This window comes from Rana temporaria, chromosome 1, assembly GCF_905171775.1.
Source record: "Rana temporaria chromosome 1, aRanTem1.1, whole genome shotgun sequence".
NCBI classification, from domain to species: Eukaryota; Metazoa; Chordata; class Amphibia; order Anura; family Ranidae; genus Rana; species Rana temporaria.
Window position 1 is genome coordinate 513,751,064 of NC_053489.1, and position 20,688 is coordinate 513,771,751.

The 20,688-nt window shown below is 45.8% G+C and overlaps 1 protein-coding gene across 3 annotated transcripts in view; it reads left to right on the forward strand.

Annotated features, from left to right (window-relative positions):
* LOC120919292 (interleukin-15-like) overlaps positions 1 to 20,688 on the forward strand; it is a 77,655-nt gene that overhangs the window by 46,495 nt on the left and 10,472 nt on the right. For all 3 annotated transcript variants that reach the window (XM_040331392.1, XM_040331374.1, XM_040331382.1), the window contains exons 3-4: positions 4,988 to 5,066; positions 6,530 to 6,559. In XM_040331392.1, coding sequence (XP_040187326.1) covers positions 4,988 to 5,066; positions 6,530 to 6,559 — 109 coding nt within the window. The remainder of the gene's footprint in view (positions 1 to 4,987; positions 5,067 to 6,529; positions 6,560 to 20,688) is intronic.

Genomic DNA, 20,688 nt, shown 5'->3' on the forward strand with positions numbered 1-20,688 from the left:
GCCGTCAGCGCCGTCTTAAGAGCAGCCGATCTCACCGGAAGTGAAGGGTCAGTTGACCCCTGACATCACTTCCGGTCCGGGTGTCCCTGGATATGCACGTGCGCACTGCGTGGAACGCACGGCACACATGCACTACGTCAATACCGAGGTATAGACAAGAAGTGAGGGGAAAGAGAGAAGTTCCCCCTCTCATCAGGGACACGCAAATAGCCACACTGACTTAGAACCTGCAATTGGCGCGCAACTCATGCAAAGGTATGGACCAGGGAACACAAGCCATCCTATCTTTTGTCGTTTACGTTGTACGTGAATATGACTAGGCGTAGGTTACGTTCACGTCGTAGGCAGTGATTCGACGTATCTTAGGCAGTTGTCTCGACGTGATTCTGACAGGGCCATCCTTAATATGGTTTGGGCCCTGGGCAAACATTTTTTTTGGGCCCCCCTCCAGCTTATTTTGGGCCTGGCTGGTTCACATGTATGTTTTGGCGGTCCTCATTTGTGCAGGTACAGCAGCCCATTGATTTGAATGGGCTGCCATGCCTTTGTTTCCTGCAGAAAAAATGTGCATTCAGCATTTTAAAAATACAGTTGCCTTGAAATCCATTCTGCTTTTGCACCATGCTACTTACCTGCAGTTCTTGCACACACAAACGCACTGTGTTTTTAAAAGCGTGACCTAAACGTCTAAAATGCAGCAAGTTTGACAGTGCGGGAACTGCAGATAAGTCACAGCAGACAGCAGAATGGACAGACAGTGCTGTATTACAGTGCTTGATGGGCATAGGCGTGCTGTGTGCGCAGCCTATTACATGAGGCATGCGCTTTTCTTTGCAGGAAACGCAGGCATGGTGGCCCATTCAAATGAATGGGCTGCTGTGCCTGCGCAAATGTGGGCCGCCAAAACACATACATGTGAACCAGCCAGGCCCAAAATAAGCCCATCAAGCAGTTAAATACAGACAGTAATGCCATGTGCTCTGAGGCCTTGCTCAGCCTGGACTGCAGGTCTGGTCTGTGATTTAAAGAGTTCCTCTATTTTACACATGGCATGGCATGGGGTCCCATGGTGCTAAAGCAGAAAGGACAGACGGTGCTGTGACCCCATACCATGCCATGTGTAAAATAGAGGAACTTTTTAAAACACTGACCAGACCTGCAGTGAATCATCAAATATTATAAAGACTTTGGGCACACTCTACAGAAAACTTCTATTTACAATATAGATTAGCAAACAGTGACATACCTTGAGGAGCAGGACATGAAGAAGTCAGCCTCTGGAAGAGCAAACTGGGGATGTTATAAAATCACATTCTAATTCACTTTTATATACAAGCAGCACCCAGTGGCAGGAAGGGAGAAGTGCACGTCTAAAGGGAAGCTAGGGGTGCTGTACATTTTAAAACACTGGGAAGGGAAGCAGTACTGTCACTGGCTGCGTGCCGCTGATGATTTTCAGCCTGATTTGTGGGCAGCACAGGGGCTTAACGGGCGGCAAGGCCGCCATCAGGAATTATGGGGCCACTTACACAGCTTCAGGCATGGGCCCCCTGGAGCAGAGAACTGGTATGGGGGGTGCTGCCGCCTGAAATTGAGAAGCAGGAGGGGGGCTGCCGCAAATTTAGAAGCAGGGGGCCCTTTACAAAAAAAGAAATAAAGAAAGAAATAAAGAAAAATATATATAACAAAAGGGGTGTAGCCATCCGGGGGCCCTGGGGACCTCTGGGCCCTTTAATAAAAAGAAAAAAAGAAATAAAAAATATATATAAAAAATATATTTTAAAAAGGGGGTTGTCATCTGGGGCCCTGGGGACCTCTGGGCCCTTTAATAATTTTTTTTTTAATACAAATAAATTACAAAAAAAAGGGGGTTGCCATCCGGGACCTCTGGGCCCTTTAATAAAAAATAAAAAAATATATATAAAAAATAAACATTTATGAAAAAAAAGGGGGTGTTGCCATCCAGGGCCCTGGGGACCTCTGAGCCCTTTAATAAAAATATATATATATATATAAAAAAAGAAATAAAAAGAAAAAAAAGAAATAAAATAATATAAAAAAAAGTTTTTTTTATAAAAAAAAGGGGGGTTGCCACCTGGGGACCTCTGGGTCCTTTAATAATAATAATAATAATAATAATAATAATAATAACAATAATAACATTAATATATATATATATATATATATATATATATATATATATATATATATATATATATATATATATATATATAATAAAAGAAATAAAGAAATATATAAAAAAATTGGCCCTTTAATAAAAAATTAAATAAAAATATATAAAAAAAAATGTTTTTTTTATTTAAAAATAAATAAAAAAAGGGGGGTTGCCATCCTGGGCCCTGGGGGCCTCTAGGCCCCTAAAAAAAATTGTCCCTAAAAAAAAAAAAGGGGGGGTTGCTTTGGGCCCCCAACAGTGACAGGGCCCTGGGCAGCTGCCCCGTTTGCCCTGTGGTAAAGACGGCCCTGGATTCTGAGCATGCGCACTGGGATGCGGCCACGGGACGGCGCATGCGCCGTTCATTTTAAGTACTTCTATGGCACTTGGCCCATCATTTGCATGGGGTCACGCCTCATTAGTATGGCTCACGCCCACTTCCACCTACACTGGCTTACGCCGAGGAAACCCAGCGTATCTTTAACAGCGAGTGGGAGCAAGTGCTTTGTGAATCCAGTGCTTGCCTCTGTGCGTTGCGCCGGCGTAGCGTAAAAGAGATACGCTACAGCGACATAAATATGCGCCGATGTATGTGAATCCGGGCCATAGTATCCAAGCCTCAATGTGGCCACTAATGGTGATAAGTACTAGACCACAGCGAGGCTTGGCTAGAGCTCCAGATGTCAATCAATTGCACAACCACCTCCATACAACTTCCGGCTGGCTTTCCACACCTCCTTCTGAGGTTAAACAGCATTAGAATCCCTGTGGATCAAGCCTCAATATGATCCATTGTAAGTTCTACCGGTGTATGTAGAAAGGTATATAAGATAAAACGAGAACTCTGGGTGGCATGCTACTTTATGCAGAGTACAGTGTGTGGCATGGCAGTCAAAGGGCTTGAAAGCTACCCCAAAACCTACTTTATGTAACTGTTATTTGGCCCTGGTAGCCAAATAATGTAGGCATTGCTAGAAGGATGAAAAGTGAGTCTTGAGTGTGCAGGTAGGTGATCAGTTGGCTGGAAGCCCTTGAGCATTTAGTAATAAATGGGCTACAGAAGCTAAGACTCAACAAATGGTTTGCTGGGAAAAATGCATCAGCTTGAGAAGCATTTCTACCAGGGTCAACTGGTATTTTTATGTAATTGCAGCATTCTTAGAGATAAAACATTGCAGAAATTGGCACGTGTTGCAGAGATGGACTATTTTTTCCTAGACTTAAACTTTTTTTAAGTTTATTGGTAATAATAACATACTGAACATCCATAAAAACATTGATTTATATATTTTATTCTAATATTGAATCAGCCAACCACATCAAATTATATCAAATTAATGCAGACTACTGTGTTTGGGCCAGTGTTGTAAGGCTATGGACTGTTTAAAACGGCTTCTCTCTCCATACATAGGAATGCAAAAGCAGCTGGAGTAGGTCAAATTCAAGTAAATTGTATCTGAAATGAATTCTGGATAATCTCATAGGCATCTCAAATTGATATCAAAAGCAAGCTTTGTGCATCAACAAAGACCCTTACTTTAGTGAACACATCCTCGAACAAAGGTGTCTGCCCTAAAACTGTTTACTGTATTTTGCATATACATGTAGCCTAGGTTCACGCAACTGCTGCTACATAATCATGCATTTTTCAGTGTGTTTTTGTAGCATGTTTTTTTCCCACACATATTTATGACTGGTTGGCAAGCATAAAACCCTGCCAAAATGCATAAAAAAAACACATGTACATGCACTTTTCATGCGCTCCCTTTAAAGTCTATGGGGCCACAAATGCTGCACCAAAAGAAGCACCTGCACCTTTTTAAAAATTGTACTGCACCCTATTAAATTGATCTAAACAGGCACCATAATAATGTGCTTTCCATTGTCACACCTTGCAGCACAATGGCAGATGCAGGAGACATCACACTAGGGTGAATGGGGTATAAGTGTCCACAGTATCATTCCTAAACATTTTGTTGTTATTATTGTATCAACGACCAAAGTTAAAAAGAAAAATGGTGTAGCAATAATCATAAATAAACATACTATATATCATGCATATGGAAGTCATGTGTCCAGGTGACGAAACACATTGAGTGGTACAAAGGAAAAGGTAAAGAGGCGGATTCACTTGGGCCTTTTTTGCATCATATATGTTTATTTATGCCTATTGTGACAAATTGTTGGCAGTCCTGTCCCAAAAATGTAAGTCATTGTGACACCATCAAAATGTATAAGTATTAAGATAATTTGAACACTAATAGAGCTAGTAGGAGCACTAGCTTGCAATAAGGGAGGTTTGTAAGAGTATGTACACCCAACACCTAATTATCCTGATATATGCCTGCTGTACATATACTTGTATGAAAAAGTATCATGCTCTCTTTGTATTGCTTCATTTATGTGAAATCCCTAGCAGGGCTGTCTTAATGAGAGGGCACACCTGGGCACTGCCCAGGGGCCCCAGCTGTATGGGTGGCCCCTGCACTTTGCCCACAGCAGCTGGTCCTTGAGCCCACGCTGCCCCGAAATTGGGAGCCCTCATGATAGCACTGAGAGTGATAGATACACAGGGGAGGCAGTCTGCCTCTTACCTACTTGATGTCTGTTTACCTGCACTGTCATCATTGTAGGGGTCCCAGAGCATTACTTTGCCCAGGGGCCCAAGATGCTATTAAGACGGCCCTGACCCAGACCTGAATATAAAACAACAACAAAAAATGTATTGAAACTGGATTATAGGAATTATCTTCAGAGGAGGACATAAATGTTTACTGTTCAACCTTTAAAGTCTCCTGCTTATTTCTTCAGCTATGCTATTCCTGGGTGGTGTAACGGAATCCGGAGGCGATGGATGGCAATTGGAGACGATCTGAAACATGTCTATGATGCAAGTATATTTTCTTGTTTAATAAGATGTTATGCACATACAGTATTTATTATGTGTTAGATAAAAAAAACTCCATATACAGAACCCTATACCCACAGTTGATCAGGAAGAAGGCAAAAAAAAACTATATAGATTTGATCCAGTTGGAAAAAATATATGTTATCCCTGTTCCCTGCCAGGGCTTCTCCTGGGGATTGGCTGAGAGCTCTTAAATATTCAAGGCAGCTCCTCCTTACCCCCACCCACTAGTTCCAGAATGTTCTCCAACTCTTCAGGGAGGCACCAGAGAGCTGCCAGGATGAGTCATCCAACTCTGGCCTCTAATAACCCTGACCCAGATTCAATGACTCAGGTTTATCCCTGGGCCAGAACAAAAAAAGGGTTTTCCTATACTCACTTCTAGTAGCACACACTAGAGGGGCTACATTTTGATTCCACTCCACTTTATCCGCCTTTGGGCCTTGCAATGCAAGATCTGTTCCAATATTATTGCTGCCATATTTTCCCTATATAGTTGCTAATTATTATCTGATTTGATTGCAAAATGTGAATACTAAATTATCTTATCAGACATTTCTATGAATGTACAAGAGGAAAGTCAGAAAGCATACGTTTGAGGCACCAGCCTAAATCACTATAGCAACAGTCACAGCTGAGCAACAACAACAACAAACCTGGTCTAGTACATTTTTGGGGGGGTACCTTGTTTTGACAGCTCAAGCTTCCGGTTTGCACCTCCTAGGCGATTCAACCAGAAGTTCTCCTCTCCTCCTTCCTCCCTGCAATATTCTGGGACATGCCACAGGTCCCAGAGTAATGCCCAACCATTAGGGAGGCGCAGCGCAACTCGCACATGCGCATTGTGCACCTGGCTGTAAAACTGCACACTGTCACAGCTGGGTGCCCACAGTTGTAATGCCCACACCGGGGACATGATGAGAGTTATCTAGCTTGGCCAGTAGCTAGGAGCTGTAGTAGTAGTAGTCTTATGTGTTCTGGTGCCGGTTAGGCCAGGCTGGGTCACTAAGCAGGGTGTTCAAGTGACAAGAATCAGGATCTTGAGTGCCCCATGCTGAGTGCCCCATGCTGTGCGCCAGATTAGGGGCATCCTCTGCTACACAGCACCCACAGATTGGAACATCTTTGCCTGATCTATTCAAAATATCATCATTGGGAACTTTAATGATGATTTGGCATTGGTGGTGCCATGTAAGATCAGTGTAACTTCAAAAAAACAGTGACCTTACCTTGTACCTCTAATAGACTTATGGGAGTTCTCTTTTATATGCTGCTTTAATCATGTAGCGATGAATAAATACATATATTTGTAATAACGTATGAGGGAAATAGTAATAGATAGTTGAATATATTTTGTGAGGGAAATCGTTATAGATAATTGTTTTTTTTTTAGTTTTTGTGACCTACAGGCACATGGTCATGCTGATGTCTTTGTACTTTTTTAGATTCTTCAGAAAAGTAAATACTGGAACTATGTAAGTAATACATGTTTGTAATATGTTCTAGTCTAAGTACTATATTTTGCAATTATCTGTTTAATTTTAATACAGCATTGATAGGTAATATTGTTGCCACCCACAAGTTATCTTTCAATTTCTGTTAGAAGCTTAAATTTCAATTATCCATAATTTTTATGTGGAGGAATTCCAGCAGTGAGATATGCAAAGCTGGTTTATAAAGTCCACATACCTTCTATGATGATTTTCACAATCATTATTTATTTTATATTTATTTTACATTATGGAGGCAGTGAAACTCTATGGCAAAGGTCACACTCAGATAGTTACATAGTTACATAGTTAGTCAGGTTGAAAAAAGACACAAATCCATCCAGTTCAACCATAAAAAATAAATAAAAATAAAATAAAAAATATCGTACAATCCCATATACCCAATTCTATACCCACAGTGGAGGAAGAGGAAGACAAAAACCCCAGCAAAGCATGCTACAATTTGCTACAGCAGAGGAAAAAAATCTTTCCTGATCCCCCGAGAGGCAAACAGATTTTCCCCGGATCAACTTTACCTATAAATGTCAGCAGTGGCGGTGCGTCCATAGAGGGCGCAGGAGCGCCGCCCCCTCTCTCTCCTGCACCGCCACTGAATACAATACACAGTTTCATGCACTGCATTAATTTATGTGTTGTTGCTGCCGCCCACTATTCAGATGGCCGGCCCCCTGGTGAGCACTGGCCATCTGAATAACGGCAGCTGGTTGGCTTTGGAAGTGCCTATCAGAGCCAGTGGCTGTATCAGGCTGTAATCGGCTTCCAAATAGTTAGCCAGGGGGGGGGGCAATCTGACTGGCAGCATTTTACAGGGCACGGTGGGGACAATTGATGTGGGCACAGTGGCTACAATTGATGTGGGCACAGTGGGGACAATTGATGTGGGCACAGTGGCTACAATTGATGTGGGCACAGTGGCTACAATTGATGTGGGCACAGTGGCTACAATTGATGTGGGCACAGTGGCGACAATTGATGTGGGCACAGTGGCGACAATTGATGTGGGCACAGTGGTAACAATTGATGACATGTCACAGTGGCTGCGTTTGGCATGGCACAGTGGTGACAATTGATGGGCACAGTGATGAAAATTGATGGGTACATTGGTGACAATTGATGGCAAAGTGGCTGCGTTTGATGGCATGGCACAGTGGCTGCATTTGGCATGGCACAGTGGTGACAATTGATGGCACAGTGGCGACAATTGATGGCATGGCACAGTGGCTGCATTTGATGGGCACAGTGGCTGCATTTGATGGGCACAGTGAAGCTGCAATTGTCTTCTTTTTTTCTTCGATTGTTTGCTCCCCCCCAAAAAATTTGAGCACCAGCCGCCACTGAATGTCAGTACTCGGTTATATTGTGTACATTTAGGAAAGTATCCAGGCTTTTCTTAAAGCAATCTACTGAGTTGGACAGAACCACATCTGGAGGGAGTCTGTTCCACATTTTCACAGTTCTTACTGTGAATAAACCTTTCCGTATTTGGATGTAAAGAGTGCCCCCTTGTCTTTTGTGATGACCGTAAAGTGGATAACTCAACACCAAGTTCACTATATGGACCCCTTATATATTTGTACATGTTGATCATATCCCCCCTTAATCTCCTCTTCTCAAGAGTGAATTATTATTATTTTTATTATAGAGGATTTATATAGCACCAACCGTTTATGCAGCACTTTATATATATAAAAGGGAGACAATACAGTTACAATACAATAAAATACAAGAGGATTAGGAGGGCCCTGCTCAGAAGAGCTTACAATCTCATAATATATTACCTGCCAAAGCAGGAGGTCGCGGGCCACATCAGAGAGCTCCGTGGGAATACATTCAGTTCCTCTAATCTTTCCTCATAGCTGAGCTCTTCTATGCCTCTTATCAGTTTGGTTGCCCTTCTCTGCACTTTCTCCAGTTCCCTGATATCCCTTTTGAGAACTGGTGCCCAAAACTGTACTGCATATTCCATATTAGGTCTTACTAATGATTTGTACAGGGGAAAAATTATATCTCTCTCTCTGGAGTCCATACCTCTCTTAATACAAGAAAGGACTTTGCTCGCTTTGGAAACCACAGCTTGGCATTGCATGCCATTATTGAGCTTATGATCTACCAAAACCCCCGGATGCTTCTCCACTATGGATTCCCACAGTTGTACTCCCCCTAGTATGTATAATGCATGCATATTCTTAGCCCCCCAAGTGCATAACTTTACATTTATTAGCCACTTAAGGACCGCCTAACGCCGATATACGTCAGCAGAATGGCACGGCTGGGCACAATCACGAACCTGTACGTGATTGTTAAATGCCCAGCCGAGGGTCCGAAGCTCCGTGACCGTGGGACCTGCAGACCCCATCTCCGCCGAAGTCCCGCGATTGGTCACAGGAGCTGAAGAACGGGGAGAGGTGTGTAAACACACCTTCCCCGTTCTTCACAGTGGCGCTGTCATTGATCGTCTGTTCCCTGATATAGGGAAAGGCGATCAATGACGTCACACGTCCAGCCCCGCCCCCCTACAGTTAGAAACACATATGAGGTCACACTTAACCCCTTCAGCGCCCTCTAGTGGTTAACTCCCAAACTGCAATTGTCATTTTCACAGTAAACAATGCATTTTTATAGCACTTTTTGCTGTGAAATGACAATGGTCCCAAAAATGTGTCAAAATTGACCGATGTGTCCGCCACAATGTCGCAGTCACGAAAAAAAATCGCTGATCGCCGCCATTAGTAGTAAAAAAAAAATTATTAATAAAAATGCAATAAAACTATCCCCTATTTTGTAAACGCTATAAATGTTGCGCAAACCAACCGATAAACGCTTATTGCGATTTTTTTTACCAAAAATATGTAGAAGAATACGTATCGGCCTAAACTGAGGAAAAAAAAGATTTGATATATTTTTGGGGGATATTTATTATAGCAAAAAGTAAAAAATATTGTTTTTTTTTTTTCAAAATTGTCGCTCTATTTTTATTTATAGCGCAAAAATTAAAAACCGCAGAGGTGACTAAATACCACCAAAAGAAAGCTCTATTTGTGGGAAAAAAAGGATGCCAATTTTGTTTGAGAGCCACGTCGCACAACCGCGCAATTGTCAGTTAAAGCGACGCAGTGCCGAATCGCAAAAAAGGTCCTGATCCTTTACCTGCATATTGGTCCGGGTCTTAAGTGGTTAACATTAAACCTCATCTGCCACATAGTTGCCCAATTGGACAGCATATTGAGGTCGGCTTGTAAATTGGAGACATCCTGCAAGGACGTTATTCCACTGCATAGCATGGTGTCATCTGCAAAGACAGAAATTTTACTTTTGATCCCAGACCCTATATCATTTATAAAGATATTAAAAAGTAAGGGTCCCAGCACTGAACCTTGGGGTACACCACTGATAACCTTAGACCATTCAGAGTAAGAATCATTAACCACTACTCTCTGAATTCTGTCTTTTAGCCAGTTTTCTATCCATTTACAAACTGATATATCCAATCCTGCAGACCTTACCTTACACATGAGCCGTGTGTGGGGAACTGTATCGAACGCTTTTGCAAAATCCAAGTATACCACATCCACAGCCACGCCTCTGTCCAGGGTTTTAGTTATCTCTTCATAAAAGGAAATCAGGTTTGTCTGACAACTTCTGTCTTTCATGAATCCATGTTGTCTGTTGCTTAGATAGTTTTTTTTCCGGCAAGAACTCATCTATATGGTCTTTTATTATTCGTTCCAGTATCTTCCCAACTATAGAAGTTAAACAAACAGGTCTATAGTTACTTGGTAAAGACTTTGTTCCCTTTTTAAATATGGGCACCCATTAATGAGTCCCTAAAAATTAGATACAGTGGCTTTGAAATTACAGAGCTCAATTCTTTTGGGATCCGTGAATGGTTGCCATCAGGTCCAGGTGCTTTATCCACCTTTATTCTGTCTAAATATTTCTAACCTTTGAGCCATTGTGGATTTGGGGCTGTGTCACTCCCACCCCCATTATGGACATGAGCTTCCCCATGCTCCATTGTATACACAGAGCTGAAGAAAGTATTTAATAAATTAGCCTTCTCTTTGTCTCTTTGTCCCCAGATATCTTCCTGATGTGGATCATAATTGATAAAAACAAAGCCAGGTGTAGGTGGAGTGAAGCTTTCTTTACAGAGACATACATTTTAGTAAAAATCTATGTGCCTTAGTTCCTGGCTAGCCAGCTTAACATGCTACGGAATTATTTGGGATGTTACTGCATGTTTTGTTCAGCAAGAAGAGGTAACCAGACATACCCTGTACTTTTAAACAACCTTTTCTAATAAAACAATATGGGAACATGTGAAAAGGGTCCAGTAATCATTACTATGCCTGTGGCCTGGGGGTAGAGGGAGCAGCTTTGGCTTTGTACCAAGAATGGATAACGTTAAAATAAATAATATACCGAAAGCAAACCTGTCTCTTCCAAATGTTCTATCAATTATTTAAACCTTTAGGGCTCATTTAGATCTTTTCATGTGCTTAGAAGTGCTTTTTCTTTCTAAAACCAAGAAATCTTGCAAGCTACCCAAAATCTGTAAAAATGTAACACCTCTTATCAGGACAGCTGCTAGCACGGATCATGTCCCATACGACCGTGCAAATGCAATATTTATAGAGGAAAATTAGCATGAGTGCCTTGATGCAATGACACTAAATAAAAAATGTGTTGATGTGAAAAGTTTTTTTTACCATATAATCCACATATGTGTTGAAATGTATAAAGTGCCTCTGTGCTGATAAATAAATATATAAAGTATTTTCATGCAAACTCCAAAAAGTTCATACAAAATAAAATAAAAAACTTCATGTATCAAATATAGTGATCCAAATACATGCAAAAAATATATTTATAGTGATCCACTGTGCTGAGTGCACACACAATAAGTGTCAACATTTCATATAAATAGTAACATCATTGAGTATTGCAGTCCATTCCAAAATTAATCACAGCTTGTACTGTACTGTGATAAAACTTGTGTTATTGTGTTCACTCGGGTGCTCCCCCCCTATGTGTGAAGGCTCACCTTAGAGCGTGTGACCTCACAATAAAGTTCAGTCAGAACACGCTTGTGAACCACCCCTGGGTTCAGGGTAGGGTTGCCACCTCATCCCTTTAAAACAGAACACATATGAATTACACAGGTTCTGTGGCTGATTTAATTTAGATAAGGCTCCACTTGAGTTAAATTACCACCTTAATCAGCCACAGAACCTGTGTAATTCATATGTGTTCTGTTTTAAAGGGATGAGGTGGCAACCCTAGTTCAGGGTCAGTAATGGAGTCCTGGGCTGCTCAGTTTTGCTGCTTCCAGACTCGTGCAAAACATAAAGGGACTTGATAGTGAGATACCATTTTATAAAATAATTTTATTAATAAACCATAATCCCTCTGACATGGTACTCACATGTGCTGGGTGCTTTAGTGCACCACTCTATAGAAAGCCAAACAAAATGCCAAAAAAGCCGAAATAGTGTGTCTATCCTTTCTGAGACAATTCAGCTGTCTCCTGCTCCGTCCTGTCCCCTCCACAACATGTGTCAATACAGGGATAAATCGTATCTTCCTCAGGGTGTTTATCCCCCTGAGGAAGATACGATTCATCCCTGTATCGACACATGTTGGGGAGGGGACAGGACGAAGCAGGAGACAGCTGAATTGAGAACATGAGTTTCATCGCCAGTACAAGCTGTGATTCATTTTGGAATGGACTGCAATATTCAATGATGTTACCAGGGCTCAAAATTTCAAGTCCTGAGCTACTAGCCAGGCCTCAAGGGTTACTCGCCATAAGTTGCCCCACACAACCCCTACCATGTCCCGCCCCTAATCACGCCCTCATAAATTATCTCAGGAAATGACACTTAAATGTTTTATGCAGAATTAAGTTATAAAAATAAATATTAACAACAACTTTATCCGTGCCCAAAAATGAAGCCTGTCCATGTCTACCAATGCAGCCATGTGTCCTCAGTGCAGATTTGTGTCCCAATTGCAGCCTGTGTTCCCAGTGCAGCCATAACGTGTCCCCAGTGCAGCCATGTGTCCCCTAGCTGCTAGCAGATAGACTGTGCGGGAAGGAGATGTGTGGGCGGTGGAGAGGGGCGGTCCCGGGCGGCGCTGGTGTCCATTATTTTTTACAAATCTGCTAGCTGCTAGCCTCTGTGGGAGGTGGAGAGGGGTGGTCCCAAGCGTCAATGTGGAGCGGCGCTGGCAGGTCAGCTGTAGAATACAATTATTGTACTGGCCGCACTGTGAGTGTGTGAGCGGCGTGAGGGGAAGCCCTGTCCATACTTGCACTGCTGATAAATTCCCTCGCCAAATGCGAGCAGGCGAGTACAAATTTTGAGGGCTGATGTTACTATTTAAATTCAAATTTGACACTTATTATGTGTGCACTCAGCACTTTTAATCACTCGATCACTTTAAATATATATATTTTTTGCATGCATTTAGATCACTAAATTTGATACATGAAGTTTTTTATTTTATTTTGTATGAACTTTTTGGAGTTTGCATTAAAATACTTTATGTATTTATTTACCAGCACCTAAGCACTTTATACATTTTAACACATATGTGGATTATAAGGTACTCATTAGGGTTTTTCCCGATACCACTTTTTTAAGACCGAGTACAAGTACCGATACTTTTTTCCAAGTACTCGCAGATACCGAATACCGATACTTTTTTTCAATGTCATGTGGCAGTTTGACAGATGGGGACTGATAGGTGGCACTGACAGGTGGCTGGCACTGATAGGCGGCACTTATGGGCACTGACTGGTGACTGGCGCTGATGGGCACTAATAGGTGGCTGGCACTGATAGGTGGCACTTGTGGGCACTGATAGATGGCACTAATTGCACGGCGCACAGCACTTATAGTATATACAGAAGAGGGGGAGGGGGCTGCGGTCTGCTTGGCTGTGTGACCGTGAGACAGTCACAGCTGAGATTTGTCAGAGCCGCGGGTGGGTCCCGGGTGTGATGAAGGACCCCCCTCCGCAAAGCCAGGCTTCAGCCTGTGTGTCACTGCCTCCCTGTCGCCGCCATGCCGCCCGTTGTCTCCACGCTGTCCTCTTCAGTCTCGGAAAGGGAGCACCGGCCCGACACCCCCCCCCAGCGTGTGCTGCCCGTCCCCTCTACAGCCAAACTCTGCCTGCACTCCCCCGCCCTCTCCTGCCTTCCCCAGACACTGACTCCTCTCTGGCCACATAAAAAAAAAGTAATCGGGGAAGCTTCGAGAGCATTTGCGCGAGTACAAGTACTCGCGCAAATGCTCTGTATCGGTCCCGAAACCGATACTAGTATCGGTATCGGGACAACCCTAGTACTCATGCTAACATCCAGATAGCGCAGCATTTCCTCTATAAAAAAAAAGTGCATTTTCTTGTAGGGTTTGTCAATGTGCACTTACCTATGTTTTGACACTTGTTTTTGCAGTGAAAATGCTTAATAGACTGACCAAGTCTTGTGAGTGTGTGTTGCCAATGCATCAAAATGCATGTTATGTGTATTTTAGGGCACTGTCATTGACACCTACAATATAGGCCTCTCAACATGCCAAAACACAGAAAAGGACAGGTTGTATTTTTCAGAACTTGCTGCAGCATTGAGGTGGGATTAGACACTATCTTAATTATGGGGAACCACAACACATGCATTTTAGCTCATGTGCATTACAATTCAAAAGTGTAAATTGGTCCTAAAAAGCAGGCAAATTATTGTATGCTCCTTTAAATCTAGTTATAGCCAGGGCTTTCTTTTCCCAACAGATTTAATAGGTAAGGCTTAGGCCCCGTACACACGACCAAGTTTCTCGGCAGAATTCAGCCAGAAACTCGGTCCGAGCCGTATTCTGCCGAGAAACTCGGTCGTGTGTACACTTTTCAGCGAGGAAGCCGACGAGGAACTCGTCGGGCCAAATAGAGAACATGTTCTCTATTTTCTCGTTAGTCAATGGCATGTTAGAAAAACAAAAAAACGTTTAACTTTCACGCCCACACATCCTTCACAGACAACACACAGGCTGCCTGGAGTGTGGGTGGGGAAAGAGAGAGAGCAGGTCCAGCCTTGTCCAGCCTTTGCCAGCCAATCGTGTGGAGGAGGGAGGGGCTGGGCTCTGTGTAAGACTGTCGGCACTGAGACAGAGACCCTGGCTCACTATACTGGATTTAGCTGCTACACTCGGCCAGCTCAAAAACTGCTCATGTGCGGGTCTGAGCTGGCAGCCTTTGTAGAGCATATTAGAGCAGCCCAGGGGGAAAATGCATGCCTGCCCCACAGCCCAGCACGCCCCTGGACCTGCCCCCCAGCAGGCAATGGACATCAGTAGTCTGTGCTCAGAACATAACTGCATGCTACTTAAAGTAGCCTACCTTCACACCTGTACAATTTTTTATTGTATATATGTTAATCAAGTTAACGTTGTTTTCTATGGATCCTATTCACACCTATGCAGATTTCTTAAAGCGGAGTTCCACCCTATTTTACAACTTTTTTGCATTCGTTTTTACACTGCCCCCTTAAATACATTTGGGATGTTTTATTTTTGTCTTTTAAAAACTCACGTTTTTATCTGTGAGTCTCTTATTCCCCCGCCGCGGCGGAATGGCCCCCCCCGCCGCATCCAGCGCTGCTATGCCTCCTGGGATATGTGTCTCTTCAATCCCAGGAGGCTGGGCTGAACATCGCAGCCGTGGATGAACATCTCGGGGGGCGGGAGGGAGGGAGGGCAGTGCCGCCGATAGAGGTGGTGTCCTTCCTCTTCTCCCTCTCCAACTCCTCCCCCGTCCTAGCTCCTCCACCCGTCCTAGCTCCGCCCCCGTCCTAGCTCCGCCCCCGTCCTAGCTTCTCCACCCGTCCGTCACCGCCGCCCCCGTCCTCCTCCCTCCACCACCCGCCCACCTGCCATCTGTCTCCGATGCACGGAGATACAGATCATCAGGCAGAGAGAGCGAATCTCACTCTGTCTGATAGATCTGTATGTGAGAGAACTGAGCATAGTACAGCCCCGCCTCCCTGTACATTGCAACAGAGCTCTGCACTGTGTGTTACAATTCTAGTGCAGGGAGGCGGGGCTGTACTATGATCACTGTACTCACATACAGATCTACACAGACCGAGATGTGCTCTGTATGCCTGATCATCTGTACCTCCCCCCACTCTGCACATAATGTCACCGCACCGTCACCGCACCGTCACCGCACCGTCACCGCACTGTCACCGCACCGTCACCGCACTGTCACCGCACCGTCACCGCACTGTCACCGCACCGTCACCGCACCGTCACCGCACCGTCACCGCACTAACATCACCGCACTGTCACCGCACTGTCACCGCACTAACATCACCGCACTAACATCACCGCACCGTCACCGCACCGTCACCGCACCGTCACCGCACCGTCACCGCACTAACATCACCGCACTGTCACCGCACTGTCACCGCACTAACATCACCGCACTAACATCACCGCACTGTCACCGCACTGTCACCGCACTAACATCACCGCACCGTCACCGCACCGTCACCGCACTGTCACCGCACAGTCACCGCACCGTCACCGCACCGTCACCGCACCGTCACCGCACTAACATCACCGCACTGTCACCGCACTGTCACCGCACTAACATCACCGCACTAACATCACCGCACTGTCACCGCACTGTCACCGCACTGTCACCGCACTAACATCACCGCACTGTCACCGCACTGTCACCGCACTGTCACCGCACTAACATCACCACACTGTCACCGCACTGTCACCGCACTAACATCACCGCACTGTCACCGCACTGTCACCGCACTGACATCACCGCACTGTCACCGCACTAACATCACCGCACTGTCACCGCACTGTTACCGCACTAACATCACCGCACTGTCACCGCACTGTCACCGCACTAACATCACCGCACTGTCACCGCACTAACATCACCGCACTGTCACCGCACTGTCACCGCACTGTCACCGCACTAACATCACCGCACTGTCACCGCACTGTCACCGCACTAACATCACCGCACTGTCACCGCACTGTCACCGCACTAACATCACCGCACTGTCACCGCACTGTCACCACACTAACATCACCGCACTGTCACCGCACTGTCACCACACTAACATCACCGCACTGTCACCGCACTAACATCACCGCACTGTCACCGCACTGTCACCGCACTGTCACCGCACTGTCACCGCACTGTCACCGCACTAACATCACCGCACTGTCACCGCACTGTCACCGCACTGTCACCGCACTGTCACCGCACTAACATCACCGCACTGTCACCGCACTGTCACCGCACTGTCACCGCACTGTCACCGCACTAACATCACCGCACTGTCACCGCACTGTCACCGCACTAACATCACCGCACTGTCACCGCACTGTCACCGCACTAACATCACCGCACTGTCACCGCACTGTCACCGCACTGTCACCGCACTGTCACCGCACTGTCACCGCACTAACATCACCGCACTGTCACCGCACTGTCACCGCACTGTCACCGCACTAACATCACCGCACTGTCACCGCACTGTCACCGCACTGTCACCGCACTGTCACCGCACTGTCACCGCACTAACATCACCGCACTGTCACCGCACTGTCACCGCACTGTCACCGCACTAACATCACCGCACTGTCACCGCACTGTCACCGCACTGTCACCGCACTGTCACCGCACTAACATCACCGCACTGTCACCGCACTGTCACCGCACTAACATCACCGCACTGTCACCGCACTGTCACCGCACTAACATCACCGCACTGTCACCGCACTGTCACCGCACTGTCACCACACTAACATCACCGCACTGTCACCGCACTGTCACCGCACTAACATCACCGCACTGTCACCGCACTGTCACCGCACTGTCACCGCACTGTCACCGCACTAACATCACCGCACTGTCACCGCACTGTCACCGCACTGTCACCGCACTGTCACCGCACTAACATCCCCGCACTGTCACCGCACTGTCACCGCACTGTCACCGCACTGTCACCGCACTAACATCACCGCACTGTCACCGCACTGTCACCGCACTAACATCACCGCACTGTCACCGCACTGTCACCGCACTAACATCACCGCACTGTCACCGCACTATCACCGCACTGTCACCGCACTGTCACCGCACTGTCACCGCACTGTCACCGCACTAACATCACCGCACTGTCACCGCACTAACATCACCGCACTGTCACCGCACTGTCACCGCACTAACATCACCGCACTGTCACCGCACAAACATCACCGCACTGTCACCGCACTGTCACCGCACTAACATCACCGCACTGTCACCGCACTAACATCACCGCACTGTCACCGCACTAACATCACCGCACTGTCACCGCACTAACATCACCGCACTGTCACCGCACTAACATCACAGCATTACCATCACAGCATTAACATCACAGCACTAACATCACCGCACTAACATCGCAGCACTAACATCGCAGCACTAATGTCACAGCACTAACATCACAGCACTAACATCACAGCAATAACATCACCGCACTAACATCGCAGCACTAACATCGCGGCACTAACATCGCAGCACTAACATCACCGCACTAACATCACCACACTAACATCACCGCACTAACATCACCGCACTAACAAAATGAATTTATTGACGGTGCACATGTCTGGTATATGTATACACACCACATATATAACAAGAGATATATATCATCTTGTTATGTAGATAGATCTGCACAGGAACAAATTATTTATTATATTTACTGGTTCCTGGAAGGAGGAGGGGGGAGAGGGGAGGGGAGGAGGGGAGGAGAGGTTTGCATAGATAAGGGGCGGTAACTTCCTCTGACACTCCCATTGCTATTGAAAACTGATCTGAAACCATTACACTGCTTGTACAGCACTGAGCATGTGCGAGGCTGAAATCCAGGAAGTCATACAGTCTGGCTTCATGATGCCCACACTTAAGATGGCCCCAGTCAATTTCTGTTTTATAAAGTGTCTAAATGCTGTAACAACCTAACAAAACGGACCTTAGTTTACAGACTAACTGTAGTAGAATACATTCAGCTTGTGTATTACAGGGGTATTTATATTTAAAAAGTTTTTTTTTTTCAATTTGTGGCCGGAACTCCGCTTTAAGTTCATTTTTGGAAGAGGTACAGGCAGTAGCAGCCACTACATTAGGGGATTTAAAAGCACATGTAGCGCCCTGCTCCCATCGAGTGGGTGCTATTTATTAAATGTTTGTTGCCTGAGCAGTAGTTTTGGCTTAGAATGATTATTCTAAATTATTGGCTCTGTTCAGTTAAGCTGGGTTGCAGAGGTTTCCCCTTGATGGTGGGTGTCGCTGTCACTGCAGGTCATGGTTGGAAAGGCAACACGCTGGAGGTATTGGGTATCTCTCTCTCAGAGGAGGCTCAGGGGGCGTGGTCAACCAGCTGTGCATTCTAAAGGAGGGGTACTTAAGAGACAGACGCCGCTTAGCAGAGTTCGTCTTCCGATCCCGACCTGAGGGCCCTCCTGGCCTCAGGGATGTTGAGCTGTTTTGCAGCCTCGGGGCCGGCCGGCCCGAGGCCTATCAACTGCAAGAAGACCCAGGAGTTTCTGGGGCCTACTGAACCATGAATGGTCCTTCGCTACCTTATCTATGGAAGGAAGGTGAACCAGTGGGATTCAATTGATGGACGTACCCTGGCGAATTTACCTTACTGTGCTGCCGGTGTAGTGTCACAGTCTGCTGCCTATCGTAGAATGCTGCAGAAGTCACATGGCGTCCAACTGCGCATGCGCAATGCGTTCCAAACGCAAGTGCGATGCGTTCCAATAGATTTACGACAGTACACATCAGCGAACCCGGCATTCAGGGCGACGTGGATTCAGAGGAAAGTGGCCAATCGGCCTCACTTCCTCGCTTCGCTCGGCCCCCTGGCTCTTTTTTTAACATCCTCCAATCCACGGGGATGTTAAGGAAAGAGCCTGGATGCCGACCAAGGTTTCACTGGTGTGTACTGTCGTGAATCCATTGGAACGCATCGCACTTGCGTTTGGAACGCATCGCGCATGCGCAGTTGGCCGCCACGTGACTTCCGCAGCATTCTACGATAGGCAACAGAATGTGACAATACACCGGTCCAGCTGAAAGATTCTTGGGACTGTGAGTCATGTAACTTTTGTTGGAACTATATCGAGTGTGCAGTCGATTACTCTATCTATGCGACTGATTCATAGAATCAGTTACGCATAGATAGCCATAAAATCCGACAGGTGTAATAGTTTTACACTGTCGGATGTTAGGATGCAGTACCGCGGCCGCCGCTGGGGGGAGTTTGCGTCGTAAACCAGCGTCGGGTATGCAAATTAGGAGTTACGGCGATCCACTAAGATTTTTCCCGTTGTTACGTCGCCGCGAGTGTTAGTTTGCCGTCGCAAAGATAGGGCACCTTTTACAAAGTGGAAAATGACTCCACCATGTAAAAGTATACCCGTCTTTCCCACGTCGCTTTTGAATTTTTTAAAAAAAAATTCTTTTTCCCGGCGCACGTTTTTTTCACGTCGTGATTCACAAAACGTTGGCGCGTCGTAATTTCGCGCAAAGCACGTTGGGAAATCTGCGATGGGAGCATGCGCAGTACGTCCGGCGCGGGAGCGCGCCTAATTTAAATGGTACCCGCCCCATTTGAATAGGCCCGCCTTGCGCCGGACGGATTTACGATACACCGCCGCAAATTTCCAGGTAAGTGCTTTGTGGATCGGGCACTTAGACAGAAAATTTGCGGCGGTGTAACGTAAATTGGTTACGTTACGTTGCGCCCGGGCTACGTGAATCTGGCCCACAGTACTTGCCTAGCTAACTTACGGCGGCGTAGTGTAAATACGCTACGCCGCCGCAAAGATGCAGCGGTCTATTTGAATCCAGCTAAGAGTGTCCGAAACTAAATATTCACAGCAGAAGCAGCGTGCGCTCCCCCTGCAGGCGGAAATGCCAAATGGAAATGTATGTGATCCAGTACACGGCTGCTGCCCTGTTGCAGTAAAACTGCTATAGGGCGGTCAGCAAGCTGGCGGTGAGTG